The sequence below is a fragment of the Neoarius graeffei genome, chromosome 6 (genome assembly GCF_027579695.1).
Source record: "Neoarius graeffei isolate fNeoGra1 chromosome 6, fNeoGra1.pri, whole genome shotgun sequence".
Taxonomy (NCBI): Eukaryota; Metazoa; Chordata; class Actinopteri; order Siluriformes; family Ariidae; genus Neoarius; species Neoarius graeffei.
In genome coordinates this window covers 54,799,796-54,820,743 of record NC_083574.1, presented here as the reverse complement: position 1 = coordinate 54,820,743, position 20,948 = coordinate 54,799,796, and the positions used below count along the sequence as shown (strand labels likewise).

At 43.4% G+C, this 20,948-nt stretch overlaps 1 protein-coding gene across 1 annotated transcript in view; it reads right to left on the bottom strand.

Moving 5' to 3' along the window:
• The window catches only part of map2k1 (mitogen-activated protein kinase kinase 1), a 30,844-nt gene extending 10,585 nt beyond the window's left edge, over window positions 1-20,259 (bottom strand). The window contains exons 1-2 of the mRNA XM_060923875.1: window positions 19,928-20,259; window positions 189-399 (exon numbers count right to left, since the gene is read on the bottom strand). Of these exons, the coding sequence (XP_060779858.1) occupies window positions 189-399; window positions 19,928-20,010 (294 nt within the window). The 5' untranslated portion in view covers window positions 20,011-20,259. The remainder of the gene's footprint in view (window positions 1-188; window positions 400-19,927) is intronic.
• Between the last annotated feature and the right edge of the window lie 689 nt (window positions 20,260-20,948).

Sequence of the window (20,948 nt, the reverse complement as noted above, 5' to 3'; positions counted from 1 at the left end):
GTACGGCTGGTTGTGACCGAGGCTTAAAGTGGCTGGTGAGTGTATATCTGTGCAAGGATGATAATTTGACTATTTAATACTGTATAGTTAAGACAAGTAACAGGTTAAACAAATTATCAAAATAGAACAATTTTTCTTAAAATATGAAAGTGATTAACAGCAGATTTTTTTCTGAACGTTGTACGTACCTTCCTGGCCATGATAAGTCCAGATGGTCTGTGAGAGACCTTAAAGACCACACCGCCATTGCCTGCTCCCAACTCGCAAATCTTCTCAAAATCATCATCCTTCAGCTCTCCTACCTTCTGCTTTTGCGTTAGGAAGGCCTCCAGACGCTTCCTCTGCTGCTCATCCAGCTCCAGCTCCTCCAGCTTCTTTTGCAGGGCCTCTAGGTTTGTCCTACACACACACACACACACACCATAATTACAATAACAGGAAACAAGGTGAAAAGAAGCTTACAGAAAAAAATACTGTTTTTAAACCTTAGGTTAACGTAAAAAAAGGGTAGAGCAAATGAATGACCTTCCAAATTCCAAGAATCCATGGATTTTGCATTGAGTTATGCAGTATTTTTCCGGATGATGACATAATTCGATAGGTCTGTAGAAGCAATGAGAAATTCTCCACTTGGGATCAATGGAAGCAAACATGAAAAACAATTCCGGGATACATTCCTATTGTTCAGCCAAGACAAAGACCAACAAAGATAACTGAATGGGCCATTGTGCACAATATGGCAAAAGTGTGTGCGCGCGCGTGTGTGTGTGTGTAAAGACAGTTTCTACCTAGAAATCTGCTTAAAGCATATACTCAGAGCCATGGCCTCACTTTTGTTTATAAATGCCTTGAGACCTCAAGAATGGCACAGGAATAATTTTAAGCGTTAACAATAAATCTCATCTCATCTCATTATCTCTAGCCGCTTTATCCTTCTACAGGGTCGCAGGCAAGCTGGAGCCTATCCCAGCTGACTACGGGCGAAAGGCGGGGTACACCCTGGACAAGTCGCCAGGTCATCACAGGGCTGACACATAGACACAGACAACCATTCACACTCACATTCACACCTACGGTCAATTTAGAGTCACCAGTTAACCTAACCTGCATGTCTTTGGACTGTGGGGGAAACCGGAGCACCCGGAGGAAACCCACGCGGACACGGGGAGAACATGCAAACTCCACACAGAAAGGCCCTCGTCGGCCCCGGGGCTCGAACCCAGGACCTTCTTGCTGTGAGGCGACAGCGCTAACCACTACACCACCGTGCCGCCCCCACAATAAATCTAATATAGTAATTTTTATGATTAAAGTGACTCATATAGGTAGCTGGCTGAGTGAATGACCTTGACGTCCGTAAAGTCACAGCAGGAAGTCTATTGGTCTCTTCGTCATTTCCGCTACACTAAAACACAGAGCTGACTGCAACTCCGATCCTCCATTTTGAGATAATTTATCGCCATGCCATGTAGATGTGCTGCTGGCGGGTGCAGCAACACGACAGAAGGTGGATTTACGTTGCATTCATGGCCCAAGAATGTTCAAAGTGCAAAGATTTGGATGTGTTTTGCGAGAAGTTCACAGGCACGTTGGATGCCTACAAAGTGGTCTCTCCTCTGCTCTGCACATTTTACTGAAGACTCGTATGAAACCTCTGATCTGTTGAGGAGTGTTGACTATAAGTCTGTATTGAAAGAGGGTGCAGTACCAACAATTAAAGGAAAAGAAAACTACAAGAAAAAGTATTTATTTTATTTATTTTTAAAAAAGGAAAGTAAATTCAGTTGTACCAGTCCTCCTGGAGTGTGAGCCGAGGGTTGTTGCTAAAACCTGGGATGGAATGGGACATATTATCGCTCGGGCAGTGACCTCCCCGCAGTTGTTGCTAAAACCAGTGACGTCCCGTCCCATCCTGGGTTTTAGTAATTGCCTGAGCCAAGCAGTAATGGCGGAGTACTCAGTAATGGAGAGAATGGAGAATGAGTGGACCAGCCGTCTGATTTCTCTGCTGGATATACTTGCCTCAGCAGCAATATCTCACCCTTATGTGGAAGAAGCGAATGAACAGAGAACTGAACGAACAACTGAAAGTCAGATTGTTTCAAAACAATTGGCCACAAGATCGGCCTTCAAGAAGCGAGAACACAGACGGGTAAGCTGCGATTCTCATTTGTTTACCTGCATTTAGATTAATACATGTAACTTGTATTGTGTGTTTAAGTTACCGGTATAAGATTATTTAATTTGCTTCAGAATGTGATTGTCTCAGTTCATCTGATTATTTAATTAGCCTTTTACGTTTTATCAGTGAAAATGCATGCATGTACATGCATGTTGCATAAGTTATAACACCTATCCTGTTTTAATGAGAGTCAACCCACAATCAATGAAGTCAAATCAGTCTTAGTTGAGCAAGTCGGTAACGGGATTATCGCTGTGACGTCACGCACTCAGGGCTGGCTGGCTCAGCGGGGAAGCTCGAATGCCAACTTCGCGGTCGAGTTTAACTCTCAAAAATATATTTTTTTTATTCCCATTTATGCAGCGTACAAGAGTCAAGGATGGAGATACTATCCACTCAGAAATTTATTTAAAAATAAAGGTTCTGCATATCTTCTTTAAGGAAGCTGGGAGTTCCTTAGCATGTCTAATTCTCCTTTGGCGCTGTTGTCATGGTAATGTATTTCCTTAGCTTTCCATTTGTGGCATGAACCTCACTGACCTTCTCTTCTCCATCTAATCTTCCACTCCTCTCACACCAAGTTCTTCCTATCTCCTACTGCAGAGCGGTCACCTTTCGCTCTTCTAATCAGCCACATTAGTGGAACCCTTTCTCAAAAGTGCCAAGTCTGCTCAAATGCTCAAGCCAAAAATAGGATCATGATATTTCTTCACTCGTTTAACTATAATCCATGTTTAGCTGGATTGGTGTTCTTGGATGATTCCTTCAAACAACAGCACATGCTATACTTCTGGTTTTCAAATGTAATTGATCAAAAGATTACTGACTGCAAGGTAGGATAAGGGCTAAATGGTGTGTCTTATTAAAGACTTGTTTTGGTGTAATGGCAATTACAGATTATAAAAGGAAAAAACATGCTTTAAATAAAAGAAAAAAAGCATTTCTGAAGCATGGTTCAGAGATCATTGAATACATTCAGATGTAAAATATATGCTATTGCACTGCTACGCTAGTTCTGTCAATGCAAGAGATACTCTTCCACATAAATTTACACTGAATCAGCTGCACACAGATTTTTGTTGTCTCCATCACTCTAATTAGGCTGAACATGATGCAGTTATTGGAGAGCTTTCAAGAGCGAATAACACTTAATCAGGCCAAAACACTGGTTTTCACCACCTCATCCACACCCGTAGGAAGAAGAGGGTTAAGTGTCCTCATTTTCTCCAACAAGGGTGGTATAACCATGGTTACGAGGCCGCTGTGTGGGTGTGCGTGGGTAGAGTGGGTGAGCTATGAAGTGGAGAGGATGATGGAAAATGGCTCCGAGACACCGAAGTAGAGAGAACACTCCATATCTTACGTAGGAGGTGCAAGAGCGACTCAATGCCCACAGCCAACTGCTCACTTTTGCACAACTTAAGCTCACGCACTGCATTTACGATGGGCATGAATACTTCTGTCATCTTATGCAGCATATCCAAAAGGTCTGTGGTTTAACAGAGTATTATTTGAGTTTATTCGGAAACAAAAATTCATTCCAATTGTGTAACGTAATTTTCATATTCTATTCTTTGGATGGAATTGCAACACACAGGCAATGAAGGGTTAAGTACACACAGACATGTTCAAGCAGGATGTAGATTGGTACAACTCTGTATGATGATGGCTAGCCCTAAACCACAAACACGTACACATTTTACCCAGGGCCAGCACTGATCCAAGGCTCATGATTAATAATTAACCATGCTCCTTCAGTCACTTCCCTGCTTATCTGTGTGTAGTCTGGGCAGTTGTAGAGAAAGATGTGTGTTACTAATGCACAGATTTACTGTGACAATGATCAGGCATGTGGGACCACATGTTTTCTTACAAATTACTTATGACTCATTTTCATTATTGAGTCATTGCGTTTTCTGTTTTAAAACCTTGAAAACTGCACAGCTTGCAACACGTAGCAGGTTTTATATGTCACAAATCAGAATTAGCTTTGGGAAACAGCTGCTGTATACAGATACTATTTTTACCGTACTATGTGTGTCAGTATTCTTTCCAAGAGCAAGAAAACAGCTGTGCGCTGGAATTAACGTAACTCGTACCTTCTTTTAATGTTGCTGAAATAGTGGTCGTTTATGAATGAAGTTTTATGAGTCTGAGTCGAGTCAGGAATTTCCCATTATGAGACTGCGTTGAGGCAAGAATGCGTAGTTTAAGAGTTTAGATCTAGTTTTTTTCATCAATGAGTCACTGTGTGAAAGAATGAATTATATTATATTTCCTTGCTTATTGCTGGAGACCTAATGGGGATTCTTAGTTGTGGTTCATTTAAGGTTCGGCTTTGTCACAAACGTTTCTCATAAGATTCCCTTTATAACTCCTGAATTTTAATGGACTTCAATTTTAGAATGCTACTCATCACAGGTTTGGTTGTTTTTTTTCCCCATGTTTAATGACAGAAAATCAGCTTTTAATGGTAACGTTCATACTGTATACAGTATTTTATGAACACTACTCAGAAGAACCGAATGAGAATAAGATGGCTGAGCTGAGCTCTGAAGTCTCAGTCAAATCCCAAAACAGTAAATTATGCACTCGTATTCGTGCAACTCAAATTGTGAGACTGAGACTCCATTCCCCATCACTGGGGACCACGCGAATATTGGAACATAAATGGCATCAAACACAATTGGTAGTGTTCAAATTAACGTGGAAGGAGAGCTTCCTGAAGTCTAGAAAAGCTCTTAGTGCTGCTAGATCAACATATCTCTCCTCCCTAATAGAAGATAAAAATAATCCTAGATTCCTATTTAATACTGTAGCAAAATTAACCAGGAATAAGTCCACTATAGATACATGCACACCTGTAGTATGTATTAGCAACGATTTCATTAATTTTTTTAATGACAAAATTGAGAATATCCGACAAAAAATTCAAACTACTAATTTAAGGTTAGACAATGTAAATGACCCTGTAGTTAACAATATAACTGTATCAGATCAGCAATTAGAATGTTTTATTCCCCTTAGAGAAACTGAATTACTTTCATTAATCTCGGCATCAAAAGGCAAGGCAAGTTTATTTATATAGCACATTTCATACACAGTGGCAGTTCAATGTGCTTTACAGAAGTAAAAGCTTCAACTTGTGTACTAGATCCCTTACCTACACGTCTATTCAAACAGATAATACCTGAAGTAATTGAACCGCTTCTAAAAATAATAAATTCTTCTCTTACGATTGGCTATGTACCCAAATCCTTTACACTAACAGTTATCAAACCCTTGATTAAAAAACCTGACCTTGATCCCTGTCAGCTATCCAATTATCGGCCAATATCAAACCTCCCCTTTATCTCCAAGATCCTTGAAAAAGCTGACACACAGCAGTTATGCTTATATTTAAATAGGAATAACATCCATGAAATGTATCAGTCAGGATTTAGACCTCATCATAGCACAGAGACAGCTCTGGTTAAAGTAGTAAATGACCTACTGTTGGTGTCTGATCAGGGCTGTCTCACTTGACCCTAGTGCAGCATTTGATACCATTGATCATTCCATTCTTCTGGATAGAGGCTACGTTTACATTAGACCGTATCTGTCTCGTTTTCTTCGCGGATGCACTGTCCGTTTACATTAAACCACCTGGAAAAGCCGGGAAACGGGAATCCGCCAGCGTCCACGTATTCAATCTAGATCGTATCTGGTCCGGTGCTGTGTAAACATTGAGAATACGCGAATACGCTGTGCTGAGCTCTAGCTGGCGTCTCATTGGACAACGTCACTGTGACATCCACCTTCCTGATTCGCTGGCGTTGGTCATGTGACGCGACTGTTGAAAAACGGCGCGGACTTCCGCCTTGTATCACCTTTCATTAAAGAGTATAAAAGTATGAAAATACTGCAAATACTGATGCAAATACTGCCCATTGTGTAGTTATGATTGTCTTTAGGCTTGCCATCCTTCCACTTGCAAGTAGTAAGTGATATGCGCTGGGATCACACACACAGCGGCTCAGTCCCGAATCGTGGCTTGTGCACTTCACTCGCGCGCTGTGTGAGCTGCGCAGGGCTGGAGTGCGCACCCTCCAGAGGGCACTCGCTGTTCAGGGCGGAGTGATTTGGAGCGCAGGATGCCTGCGGAGCCGAGCGTATCCGTGTATTGGTATTGCTGTGTGCACGGCTAACGGTTTTAGTGTAAACGCGAATCGTTTTAAGAACATTAATCTGATGATCCGCTGATTCGACGTAATGTAAACGTAGCCAGACTAGAAAATGTTGTGGGAGTTAAGGGAACGGCCCTCTCCTGGCTCAGGTCTTATTTAACTGATCACTATCAGTATGTTGATGTAAATGGTGATATTTCTAGACATACTGAGGTAAAGTTTAGTGTTCCACAAGGTTCTGTCTTGGTTCCACTGCTTTTTTCTTTATACATGCTACCTCTGGGTGATATTATTCATAAACATTGTATTAGTTTCCACTGTTATGCTGATGATACACAGTTGTAATGTTTCTGCAAAACCTGATGAGAGACACCAGCTTAATAGAATTGAGGAATGTGTAAAGGACATTAGACACTGGATGCTTATTAATTTCCTTCTGCTTAACTCTGACAAGACTGAAGTACTTGTACTAGGACCACATGCAGCTAGAAGTAAGTTTTCTGATTACATAGTAACTCTGGATGGCCTTTGTTTCTTCACGTGCAGCAGTAAAAGACCTTGGAGTGATTATTGACCCCAGTCTTTCATTCGAAACTCACATTGATAACATCACCCGGATAGCTTTCTTTCATCTCAGAAATATTGCTAAGATAAGAAATTTAATGTTACTACATGACGCGGAAAAACTAGTTCATGCTTTCGTTACCTCCAGGTTGGATTATTGTAATGCCTTACTGTCTGGATGTTCCAATAAGTGCATAAACAAGCTCCAGTTAGTTCAAAATGCAGCAGCAAGAGTCCTTACTAGAACTAGAAAATATGACCACATCATCCCTGTCTTATCCACACTGCATTGGCTTCCAATCAAATTTCGTATTGATTATAAAATACTACTATTGACCTTTAAAGCACTGAATGGTCTTGCACCACAGTACCTGAGTGAACTTCTGGTCCTCTATGACCCGCCACGCCTACTTAGATCAAAAGGTGCAGGCTATCTGCTGGTACCTCACATAGTGAAGGCTACATCAGGGGGCAGAGCCTTTTCTTACAAAGCCCCACAGTTATGGAACAGCCTTCCAAGTAGTGTTCGGGAATCAGACACAGTCTCAGTGTTTAAGTCTAGGCTGAAAATGTATCTGTATCGTCAAGCCTTTTGTTAATGGTGTTTATGAGGTAAAGGTGTAGATCTGGAGGGTTCTCAGACATAGTGTGTTTTGGTAAACTGGGATGTATGGATGCTGTCAGTCCCCCACTCGCTTGCTCACTCGAGTTTGTTGACGGTGTAGTGGCTGCTGCTTTATGTCCCGAGGCTCCCTCATGCCTGTGTTACCTTCTGGCTCTCCCCTTTTAGTCATGCTGTCATAGTTAGTTGCCACAGTCCCTGCTTGTACTCAGTGCAATATGTATACTGTCCTACTTATTCAGGTGACATTGGGCATACCCAACAACCTGTGTCCCCCCCCAAATCTGTCCCTCTGAGTTACATGTCAGTCCAGGGATCGAGATGCTGACCTCTTCTGCTCCTCGGACCTGCCTGATCCATCCTGGTGCCCTGTGTCTGGTTGGAGTCACATCGCATTGCTCCTGTGGACAGTTGGGGGTCGCGCCTGGAGGACGCTCTGGACTCTTGCAGTGGTGCTTTTGTGGCTGGGGACTGCAGTTGACTTGCTGACTTTAGGGCTGCAGTTGACTTGCTGACTTTGGGACTGTGGTTGTCGTGAACGGTTTTGCGCTCGGGTTTCCATCGGTGGGGGGTTTATAGCATCAATAAAGCTGACTTTATGTTAGGACTATTAATGTTATAGTCATGTTGTCTGTTGTTGCCCAAATGAGGATGGGTTCCCTTTTGAGTCTGGTTCCTCTCCAGGTTTCTTCCTCATGTCGTCTGAGGGAGTTTTTCCTTGCCACCGTCGCAACAGGCATGCTCATTGGGGATAGAGTAGGGATAAAATTAGCTCATATTTTAAGTTGTTCAAATTTTGTAAAGCTGCTTTGCAACAATGTTTATTGTTAAAAGCGCTATACAAATAAACTTGACTTGACTTGACCTGACTTGACTTGGGAAAACTACAGCTGACATTGTCATGTAAAGAGAGTATCAGTTTCAAATAACTGACACAAATGTACTGTGTTATGTTAATGTTAACAAGTCTGTTAATGCCTTACAGTCAACCTTTCTCAATTCTCTCTCTCTCTCTCTCTCTCTCTCTCTCTCTCTCTCTCACACACACAAAGTATGTCTATCTTTGTGGGGACACTCATTGATATAATGCATTCCCTAGCCCCTTACCCTAACCTTAACAAATCACAACCAAGTGCCTAACCTCAACCCTGACCTAAACGTAAGTCTAACCTGTAACCTAAAACTAAGTTTTAACCCTCAAACAGCCCTTTGAAGAAATTAGGACCAGCCAAAACGTCCTCACTTCCCAAAAACGTTCTAACTTGGTTGGTTAAAAATGTTTTCCGGTCCTCAATACAGTATATCGCAAGTACAAGTACACACACACACACACACACACACACACACACACACACACACACACAGTTGTGGCATCCAGTTCCTTGTAGTTACCACAGAAAGAGGCATTCCACAAAGTCTCTCTAAGAAACTAACTTCCGAAGGCTTGAATCCCAGCAGCACAGGCATGCATTCCAAAGCCTCCATGCCATGACCTGTCTAGGCCTCCGTAATGGAATGTGTGCTCCTTTTTCATCACAGAGAACAACACAGAGTACTCAAAACACCAGCCAATATACACTGTGAGCCACATGGTACTAGCCTTCAATCAATAGGTCTTAGATAAATGCTTCATCCTACATACTACAAAGATGCTGTGCTAATACAAAAGAAGCGTGTCATAACTTTTGGCACTTAAGACTTCCTGAATCACATAAGGAAAAACTGCATCTACGTAGATCAGCCAGAACATTAAAACCACTGCATTAGCTTGTTACAATGGCACCTGTCAAGGGGTGAGATTATATTAGGCAGAAAATGAACAGTCAGTTCTCAAAGTTGATGTGTTGAAAGCAGGAAAATTGGGCAAGTATAAGGATCTGAGTGACTTTGACAAGGGCCAAATTGTGGGAGTGAGATGACTGGGTTTGAGCATCTCCAAAATGACAGGTCTTGTGGGGTGTATGCAGTGGTTAATACCTACCAAAATTGGTCCAAGGAAGGATAACCGGTGACCCAGCAACAGGGTCATGCTCCCACAAGGCTCACTGATGCGTGTGGGGAGGGAAGGCTAGCCAGTCTGGTCCAATCCCACAGAAAAGCTACTGTAGCACAAACTGCTGAAAAAGTGCTTACAATGGACACATGAGCATCAGAACTGGGCCATGGAGCAAGACACTGGGCCATGGAGCAAGACACCATCAGAACTGGGCCATGGAAAAAGGTGGCCTGGTCTGATGAATCATGTCTTCTTTTACATCATGTGGACAGTCAGGTACATGTGTGTTGCTTAACTGGGAAAGAGATGTCACCCAGATGCACTAGTTAGCTGGCGGAGGTATTGTGATGCTCTGGGCAATGTTCTGCGGAGAAATCTTGGGTCCTGGCATTCATGATCATGTTACTTTGACACCTACGTAGACATTGTTGCAGACCAAGTACACCCCTTCATGGCAACAAGATTCCCTAATGGCAGTTGTCTCTTTCAGCAGGATAATGTGCCCTGCCACACTACAAAAATTGTTCAGGAATGGTTTGAGGAACATAACAGAGTTCAGGGTGTTGATTTGGCCTCCAAATTCCCCAGGTCTCAGTGTAATCGAGCATCTGTGGGATGTGCTGGACATACAAATCCAATCCATAGAAGCCCTACCTTGCAACTTACAGGACTTAAAAGTGATACTCCATTCACATTTTGGCATATCACTACAGTGACGTGGCTGCTCTGACAGCTTCAGCCATCAAAGTCTCTAGGGAACATTACAGTAGTGGTTTCCCTTGGCCTTCTACTGGATTATTTTGAGGTTTTCTCCTCTCAATCAATCATTCATTCACAGCTATGGACAATTTAGAGTAACCAGTTACTCTAATCAGACTGTGGGGGAAACTGGAGCACCCAGAGGAAACCCACACAGACAGGGGAAGAAAATACAAACTCCACACAGAAAGCCCCCCCATCAGCCACTGGGCTCAAACCCAGAACCTTTTTGGTGTGAGGGGACAGTGCTAACCACTTGCACCACCATGCCACCTGGACTGGGGGGGGAACAAACAAACAAAAAAAACCAACCACTTTTTAAAAATTCAACATTTTATGGGTTGAAAACAACTCAAAATGCTATCTACTGGTTAAAATCATCCTGACCCTTACAAGGTTGATGCTGACAGAGTCTACGTCATTACATTTTTTTAATTAAAAAAAAAGAATGTTAACTCTCTCTAATCAAATGTGGATGGCCCACTACTCCCAGCCCCCGCCCTTGAGTTGGAGTCTATGAAACTGCGCTCGTTTTCATTATGCCTCAAACATCCAAACCCAAACTCCCCACCACACCCTCATCCTCAACCCCTCCCCCATCTCAACCCCCCATCCCCTCAGTTCCTTACCCACTTTTAAGCATTTTTCAAAATCATGCAGTGGGTGGAATTCTATGGAATCAATTTTGTGCCAAAATGTTCATACAATACTTTTGAAATATCAAACAAAAACGACAAATCAAAATACAAAAAAAGAAAAAAAAGTAAATTTTTTTAGACTGGCAAACAAATTATTCGTGTAATCATGCAAAATATCAGTCTATTACTCTTCAGAAACCTTTAATTTTTGTTCCACGTCTTTCTCAGTTTTGCTTGACGTAATTTATTTTAGTTGCGATTCCAGCTTTCTCGTTTGCGCTCCCTGACTTTTTGCTTGCAGTTTTGGCACAAACTTCACGTGTGGGTGGGCTGTCCAGGAATGCATTCCCATTGGGTAACTTGTGTTTGACTGACAGCTACGCTCAGCCATTCCCTACTCGGATTCTGGCGGACTGTTTGACGAGTGACCGATCCATTGACGGTAAACAAGGATCGAGTGGACTTCAGTGGCGACTATGATACTGAATTAATTCAACAAAGTGTAAATTCAATATCATAGTCGCCCCTAAAGTCCACTCGATCCTTGTTTACCATCAATGGATCGGTCACTCGTCAAACAGTCCGCCAGAATCCGAATCGTAATTATTTTTTGTTACATATTTTTCATAGATCTATTCTAGTAGTAAGTCAATTATTTTATGATAAAACAGGCTCAAAACAAGATGCCGAGTACCTGCAAAAGGCTGCTGCAGCTATCTCACACGGCCGTGTTATGGAAACGTTTCATGTTAGAAGATACAGGACGTCCTCCTTTCTACACCATCCATAGTTTTAAGAGCATTTTTGAGAGGTACTGTACTCATTTTCACCGTCTTTATTTTAACGGCAATTTTGAACAACATTTCACCTTTCAGTTTAGTAAATTCAATCTTATAAAAAGTAGTCAAGCTACCAGTGTAGCTGCAGTAGTTGCAAATTACGAGTATTTCCTCGTGTTAATAATTCGCCATGTCAAAACAAGCGAAACTTTACTCCTTCTTTCGACTGCCAGTAAGTGTGTGACTCAGGCTGCCAGTCAGTGTGTGACCCCCCCTGAAAAATCCTAGCTACACCCCTGAGAACTGAAGGTGAAGTTATTATGATCTTTTGCTAATGTCTTGGTTCCAGAGAACACAGCACACCTTCAGATGTTTTGTGGAGTCCATACCTTGAAGGGTCAGAATTGTTTTGGCGGAACAAGTGGGATCACCACAATGTTAAGTAGGTGGTTTTAAAGTTATGGCTGATTGTTGTAGTTTGCATGGAAGATCCAAACTGTACTCACAGATTTAAATACTGGAATTACTGATCAAACATTGTCTCCAGTGTAGTTTTCATTACAGCTTTTGAACTCTATATTGCCCTAGGGCTCTCGTGCAGTGATTTTCCCCCCTGACATATTTTATTTTAAAGTCATCAAATGAACTGTGAGCACAATCAGACATGCTTCTCTCCCACTTGAATTCCTGATATCTGACGAAATATTATGGAACATGATCTGTTATGCAACTGCTGTTCACTTAAATCTCTGCAGTGCCATGTGTAAAGAAGAACGCCTCCTCACCTCTTCCTGCATCTTTCATTCGGTAATTGAGGCAAAAACATTGAGGCTGAAAGAGAAGTATTGGAGCCTTCAAGCACCAGTGATGGCCTCTCTCAAACAAGAAGCAATGATGCGCACCAGTGACTTCAGGCCACCAGGGCTTTGATTGGCTCATTATTGAGAGGAAAAAAAAGACCTGCCAAACTAAATCAGCAGACAGATAGGGTATTCCTCTGCATGGCTAGACAAGCTCCAAACAAACCACTGCACAAGGTCCTGGCTTTGCCATGTTTATAAATATATTACATTGTGAAACCAAGATTATTATGGTTGAGCTCAAAGAAGAGGAGTGCGTTGTCCCAATTGTTCAGCATCTCTATTTCATGAGACTCTGCTTGGTTTACGGAGACCTTGACTCTCCTGTATCCTACTTACAGACCTTCACAGCACGTTAGTATTCTTATGTGCAAAGTCCTGCTTATTTTGTGGCAAGTGAAAACAAATTTACCTGGCTATGAGAGGGCAAGAAAGACCAGGACAGATTATTAGAGAGAAGAGTCACATTGTTGTGTGCTGGCTGCTCTGGACGAATGTGATAAGAGCTTCCTGTTTGGAGATCACACTGGACCTGGCTACTTTAAGGGCTGTGGTTGATTTGCTGGAGAGGCAGTGACACAGCTTAAATGCAACAAATAAAGATGAAACACTTCAGCACTTTTGTAGTAACAGTGACAATGCAAAAAAACAAAAAACAAACAGTTAGGGACTGGTACAAAATACTGTGACCTTTATCTGTTAATGCATTTCCATAAAATGGTTATACATTAACTGTGGCGTAACTGTCGCCTCACAGCAAGAAGGTCCTGGCTTTGAGCAGCTGGCGAGGGCCTTTCTGTGTGGAGTTTGCATGTTCTCCCCGTGTCTGCGTGGGTTTCCTCCGGGTGCTCCGGTTTCCCCCACAGTCCAAAGACATGCAGGTTAGGCTAATTGGTGGCTCTAAATTAACCATAGGTGTGAATGTGAGTGTGCATGGTTGTTTGTCTCTGTGTCAGCCCTGCGATAACCTAGTGACTTGTCCAGGGTGCACCCCACCTCTCGCCCATAGGTTCCAGCTTGCCTGCGACCCTGTAGACCAGGATAAGCAGCTACAGATGATGGATGGATGGTTATAGCATTGCTACCACATTGAAAATACATATACAATGCATATAATATATACAGTCCCCTCTGGAGGTAGTGGAAAGGCATAGTCAATTATTTCGTATTTGTTATACACTCATGACATTTGGATTTGAGATAAAATATTAAATATGAGAATCTAGAGCATAATCTCTGCATTTATTTTCTTATATTTACATCCAGATGTGTTAAACACCTAAGGACATGGCACTGTTTGTGGCACACCATCCAATTTTTAGATAAGCAAAAGTATAGGAACAGATAGTCTGAAAGTAAATTCAAGTGAATAACGAGATGGTTGCATATCCCTTGCTTGCAATAACTGCTTCGAGCTGGCAACCCACTCACATCACCAAACTGTCGCATTCTTCTTTTGTGATATTTTTCCAGGCTTGTATTGAAGCTTTTCAGTTTGTGTTTGTTTTGGGGTTTTTCTCCCTTCAGTCTCAGGTGAAATGCATGCTCAATTGGGTTAGGATCTGGTGAATGACTTAGCCAGTCTAAAACCTTCCACTTTTTTTTGTGCATCTTGTGGTATGGCATCTAAATGTTTATCTCAAAGTCTTCCTTGAATGATGGATTGTGATACCTTCACCCCTGCCCTGTGGAGGCTGTTGGTTATATTACTGTTGTTTTGGGGTTTTTATTCACACCTCTCACAATGTTTCTGCCATCAACTGCTGTTGCTTTCCTTGGCTGACCTGTCTGGTGTTAGTACACTTGTGGTTTCCTTCTTTTCCAAGACATTCCAAATTGTTGGATTGGCTATGCTCCAATGTTTGTGCAATGGCTCTGCTCAATTTCCTCTCTTTTCTCAGCTTCAAAATGGCTTGCTTTTCTCCCATAGACAGCTCTCTGGTCTTCATGTCGGTTTATCTTTTTTAACAACAAAGGCAGTCTTCACAGGGCTCAAACCAAGAGTGGACATTCAGAGCTATTAATTGTTTAGACAATCAATCTAACAGGGCACACCTGGGCAACAAACAAACCAAAAATATTTTTGGTCACTTGAAAAATGGGTGGGTTCAAACAAAAGGTGCCATGTTCGAAGCTGTTTAAACACATCTAGATGTAAATATCAGGAAATGAAAGCTGAAATTCTGATCTATTGTCTCATATTCATCGTTTGATCTCAAACCCAAATGTCTTCACTGCATAGCAAAAAGAAAGAACTGACCTTGCCGTTCCAACATGTTCAGACGGGACTGTGTAGTCAGGAGTACAATGTTTGTAAGAAACATTTCTATTATTAACAGCACAATTTGGATTGTTTCATGGTTAGATATGTAATAAACATATGAATTTCCTATAGCCAATCCAACTCCCGGCATGTTTTTTGGTGGGAGGAAACCAGAGAAACCAGGAGAAAACCCAGGAAACATGGGGAGAACAGGATTGCACCCAAACTCAGGATTGAACTCAGGACTCTTCAGCACTTCCCACTATGCTAATTATCTTTTTAAATCTATGTCAACAGACCATAATATTTCTATTAGTGTACCTAGAAGGTTTAGTAGGCGATTAGATTTGTCTAGGGGAACTACGTTAAATGTACTCAAGGCTAATACTGTGACTTTTCAGACCAGTTTTTATATTCGGGGTCCTAGAATCTGGAATATTTTACCCCCGCATTTAAGGAATTTGAATCAATCACTTTCACAGTTTAAGAAGAACCTTTTTTATATTATAGTAATTTAACTAGGCTTTATTTTGATAGTGATAGACCACAGACTTTTAAATCTGTGTGTGTAAAATGTCATACATGTTGACCAATCCCCACTCTTGGCACCAGTTTGTGCTGCTATTAGTCTGTATATTTCTGGGCCATTTTTTTTTCCTTTTCTAATATGTATTATTTATTTATTTACTTATTTTACTATTTAAATTTTTGTAATTTTGTGGGACCTCAGGTATTGGAGCTTATTGCTCTGTTGAAGATTCCCTGCCGTTTAACCGGTGAAGTTTATAAATAAATAAAATCTAACACTTGTTGTATCTAGTAACCCATGGTTGGTTTTGAATCTTTTTGGTTCAGATAATTAGTGCTGCTTTTATTTTGCTAAACTGTTTTAATAGGCCTGAGATAATAAATTTTTGGTTCAGTATTTTATTTATTCATTTCAATATTATTATTTTGGATAGTCACACGTACAGCTTCATGTTTAAATAAGGAATCAAAAATATTTAAAACTATAGTAGTACTATTCCAGAGATACAACAGTAAAACTAGTTCCATCCTAATGCCCTATGTCTGGTTGGAGTCTCATCACATTGCTCCTGTGGAGGACGGCCCCATAAGGACAGTTGAAAGTCACACTTGGAAGACGCTCTGGACACTTACAGTAATGCTTTAATGGCTGAGGACTACAGTTGACTTGCTAACTTTAGGACTGCAGTTGTCATGAACAGTTTTGCACTCAAGTTTCCATCAATGAAGAGTTATCAACGAAACGGACTTCATGTTAAAACTGTTAATGTTATAGTCATGTTGTCTGTTGTTGCCCAAATGAGGACGGATTCCCTTTCGAGTCTGGTTCCTTCCAGGTTTCTTCCTCAAGTCATCTGAGGGAGTTTTTCCTTGCCACAGGCTTGCTCATTGGGGATAGATTAGGGATAAAATTAGCTCATGTTTTAAGTCATTCAAATTCTGTAAAGCTGCTTTGCGACAATGTTTATTGTTAAAAGCGCTATACAAATAAACTTGACTTGACTAAAACTATCATAAAACCACTAAGGGTGGTTTGGGTTGGAGCTTAACTCTTACATAAGACAGCTAGTAAATCAAGAAGAAGCCTTGATTTGTCACATGCACACTTCAAGCACAGTGAGATTCATCCTCTGCATTTAACCCATCTGAAGCAGTGAACACACGCACACACACCCAGAGCAGTGGGCAGCCACAGTACAGCGCCCAGGGAGCCGTCAGGAGTTAAGTACCTTGTAAGTCTGTAAGCCTTGTAAGTTTATGCAAGTCTTCTAACATACTAATGAGCAATGAGCAGAATACAAATCTCCAGAGCAGTGGGCAGCTATGCTACAGCACCCAGGGAACAGTTGGGGGTTCAGTGCCTTGGTCAAGGGCACGTTGGCCCAACTTTCAGGCCATGGCTGCCCCATGTTAACCTAACCACTTGTCTTTGGACTGTGGAAGGAAACCCAGACAGACACGGAGAGAACATGCAAACTCCACACAGAAAGCCCCCTGTCGGCCACTGAGCTCGAACCCAGAACCTTCTTGCTGTGAGGCGACAGTGTGAACCACTACACCACCATCAAGTATCTAGCACTAAGATGTCAGTATCACTATAGGACTGTTATATTAGTCTTCTAACATACTACTGAGCAATGAGCACATACAGTACAAATCCCCAGAGCAGTGGGCAGCTATGCTACAGCACCCAGGGAGCAGTTGGGGGTTCAGTGCCTTGGTCAAGGGCACGTTGGCCCAACTTTCAGGCCATGGCTGCCCCATGTTAACCTAACCACTTGTCTTTGGACTGTGGAAGGAAACTCAGACAGACACGGAGAGAACATGCAAACTCCACACAGAAAGCCCCCTGTCGGCCACTGGGCTCAAACCCAGAACCTTCTTGCTGTGAGGCGACAGTGTGAACCACTACACCACCATCAAGTATCTAGTACTAAGATGTCAGTATCACTATAGGACTGTTATATTAGTCTTCTAACATACTACTGAGCAATGAGCACATACAGTACAAATCCCCAGAGCAGTGGGCAGCTATGCTACAGCACCCAGGGAGCAGTTGGGGGTTCAGTGCCTTGGTCAAGGGCACGTTGGCCCAACTTTCAGGCCATGGCTGCCCCATGTTAACCTAACCACTTGTCTTTGGACTGTGGAAGGAAACCCAGACAGACACAGAGAGAACATGCAAACTCCACACAGAAAGCCCCGTCGGCCACTGGGCTCGAACCCAGAACCTTCTTGCTGTGAGGCGACAGTGCGAACCACTACACCACCAACAAGTATCTAGTACTAAGATGTCAGTATCACTATAGGACTGTTATATTAGTCTTCTAACATACTACTGAGCAATGAGCACATACAAATCCCCAGAGCAGTGGGCAGCTATGCTACAGCACCCAGGGAGCAGTTGGGGGTTCAGTGCCTTGGTCAAGGGCACGTTGGCCCAACTTTCAGGCCATGGCTGCCCCATGTTAACCTAACCACTTGTCTTTGGACTGTGGAAGGAAACCCAGACAGACACAGAGAGAACATGCAAACTCCACACAGAAAGCCCCGTCGGCCACTGGGCTCGAACCCAGAACCTTCTTGCTGTGAGGCGACAGTGCGAACCACTACACCACCATCAAGTATCTAGCACTAAGATGTCAGTATCACTATAGGACTGTTATATTAGTCTTCTAACATACTACTGAGCAATGAGCACATACAGTACAAATCCCCAGAGCAGTGGGCAGCTATGCTACAGCACCCAGGGAGCAGTTGGGGGTTCAGTGCCTTGGTCAAGGGCACGTTGGCCCAACTTTCAGGCCATGGCTGCCCCATGTTAACCTAACCACTTGTCTTTGGACTGTGGAAGGAAACCCAGACAGACACAGAGAGAACATGCAAACTCCACACAGAAAGCCCCGTCGGCCACTGGGCTCGAACCCAGAACCTTCTTGCTGTGAGGCGACAGTGCGAACCACTACACCACCATCAAGTATCTAGCACTAAGATGTCAGTATCACTATAGGACTGTTATATTAGTCTTCTAACATACTACTGAGCAATGAGCACATACAGTACAAATCCCCAGAGCAGTGGGCAGCTATGCTACAGCACCCAGGGAGCAGTTGGGGGTTCAGTGCCTTGGTCAAGGGCACGTTGGCCCAACTTTCAGGCCATGGCTGCCCCATGTTAACCTAACCACTTGTCTTTGGACTGTGGAAGGAAACCCAGACAGACACGGAGAGAACATGCAAATTCCACACAGAAAGCCCCGTCGGCCACTGGGCTCGAACCCAGAACCTTCTTGCTGTGAGGCGACAGTGTGAACCACTACACCACCATCAAATATCTAGCACTAAGATGTCAGTATCACTATAGGACTGTTATATTAGTCTTCTAACATACTACTGAGCAATGAGCACATACAGTACAAATCCCCAGAGCAGTGGGCAGCTATGCTACAGCACCCAGGGAGCAGTTGGGGGTTCAGTGCCTTGGTCAAGGGCACGTTGGCCCAACTTTCAGGCCATGGCTGCCCCATGTTAACCTAACCACTTGTCTTTGGACTGTGGAAGGAAACCCAGACAGACACGGAGAGAACATGCAAATTCCACACAGAAAGCCCCGTCGGCCACTGGGCTTGAACCCAGAACCTTCTTGCTGTGAGGCGACAGTGTGAACCACTACACCACCATCAAATATCTAGCACTAAGATGTCAGTATCACTATAGGACTGTTATATTAGTCTTCTAACATACTACTGAGCAATGAGCACATACAGTACAAATCCCCAGAGCAGTGGGCAGCTATGCCACAGCACCCAGGGAGCAGTTGGGGGTTCAGTGCCTTGGTCAAGGGCACGTTGGCCCAACTTTCAGGCCATGGCTGCCCCATGTTAACCTAACCACTTGTCTTTGGACTGTGGAAGGAAACCCAGACAGACACGGAGAGAACATGCAAATTCCACACAGAAAGCCCCGTCGGCCACTGGGCTTGAACCCAGAACCTTCTTGCTGTGAGGCGACAGTGTGAACCACTACACCACCATCAAATATCTAGCACTAAAATGTCAGTATCACTATAGGACTGTTATATTAGTCTTCTAACATACTACTGAGCAATGAGCACATACAGTACAAATCCCCAGAGCAGTGGGCAGCTATGCTACAGCACCCAGGGAGCAGTTGGGGGTTCAGTGCCTTGGTCAAGGGCACGTTGGCCCAACTTTCAGGCCATGGCTGCCCCATGTTAACCTAACCACTTGTCTTTGGACTGTGGAAGGAGACCCAGACAGACACGGAGAGAACATGCAAACTCCACACAGAAAGCCCCGTCGGCCACTGGGCTCTAACCCAGAACCTTCTTGCTGTGAGGCGACAGTGCGAACCACTACACCACCATCAAGTATCTAGCACTAAGATGTCAGTATCACTATAGGACCGTTATATTAGTCTTCTAACATACTACTGAGTACCGTAGTAGGCCTGCACGGTTTTGGTCCAAGTATCCATTAGTGCTGTACTATTTTGTCCCAGTGTTGTACACTGCGGTACTGTGCGGTTTGGGATGCAACCAGACTACTCACTCTGTGGCACCGGTTCCGTTAACGGCATTCCCATCCGGAATCGGGTTGAGCTGGATCGGTTCTGGCTTCCTCCGTTTCTGCATGATGATCCTGAGTGATCAGTTATTCCGCAATCAGAAGCCCGTGGAGGAGAGCGATCTGATCAGTCACAGGCTGTGCAGCTTATCACACACCCACCGAAGCTTACAGCTTCTTTATTTATTTTAATTTACCAGTGTCGACGGAGTGTGAAAGTAAAAAGCTCTTTCGAGGCTTGTCAGTGTAAAGCTGATAGAGACACCAGTAACATCCACACCAGCGGGTGGATATTACCGCGGACGGATTCAGGCTCGATGCGTCACGAAAATATTTACATCTACCTTCCGAACAGTGAGGCTAAAAAGCGGACTACAGCACCATCTGCTGGTACACATGCGCTACTGTAGCACAGGCTGCTATTTTATACTGGAAAAAAAAAGCTGCTGCTCCTCCTCCTCTTCTTCCTTCTCCTTCGGTGTGGCTCAATGGTTAAGGCGCTGGTTTACTGACTAGATATTCAGTGGTTCGAGTTCGCAGTGGGGGTGGCACGGTGGTGTAGTGGTTAGCGCTGTCGCCTCACAGCAAGAAGGTCTGGGTTCGAGCCCCGTGGCCGGCGAGGGCCTTCTGTGCGGAGTTTGCATGTTCTCCGCATGGGTTTCCTCTGGGTGCTCCGGTTTCCCCCACAGTCCAAAGACATGCAGGTTAGGCTAACTGGTGACTCTAAATTGACCGTAGGTGTGAATGGTTGTCTGTGTCTATGTGTCAGCCCTGTGATGACCTGGCGACTTGTCCAGGGTGTACCCCGCCTTTCGCCCATAGTCAGCTGGGATAGGCTCCAGCTTGCCTGCGACCCTGTAGAACAGGATAAAGCGGCTACAGATAATGAGATGAGATGAGTTCGCAGTGATACTACTGTTGGGCTCTCAACCCTCTCTACAAAGAGGTATCAAGAAATATGTAGATAATGATGAGTGACTCAATCAAATTGACTTGAGTCACCATC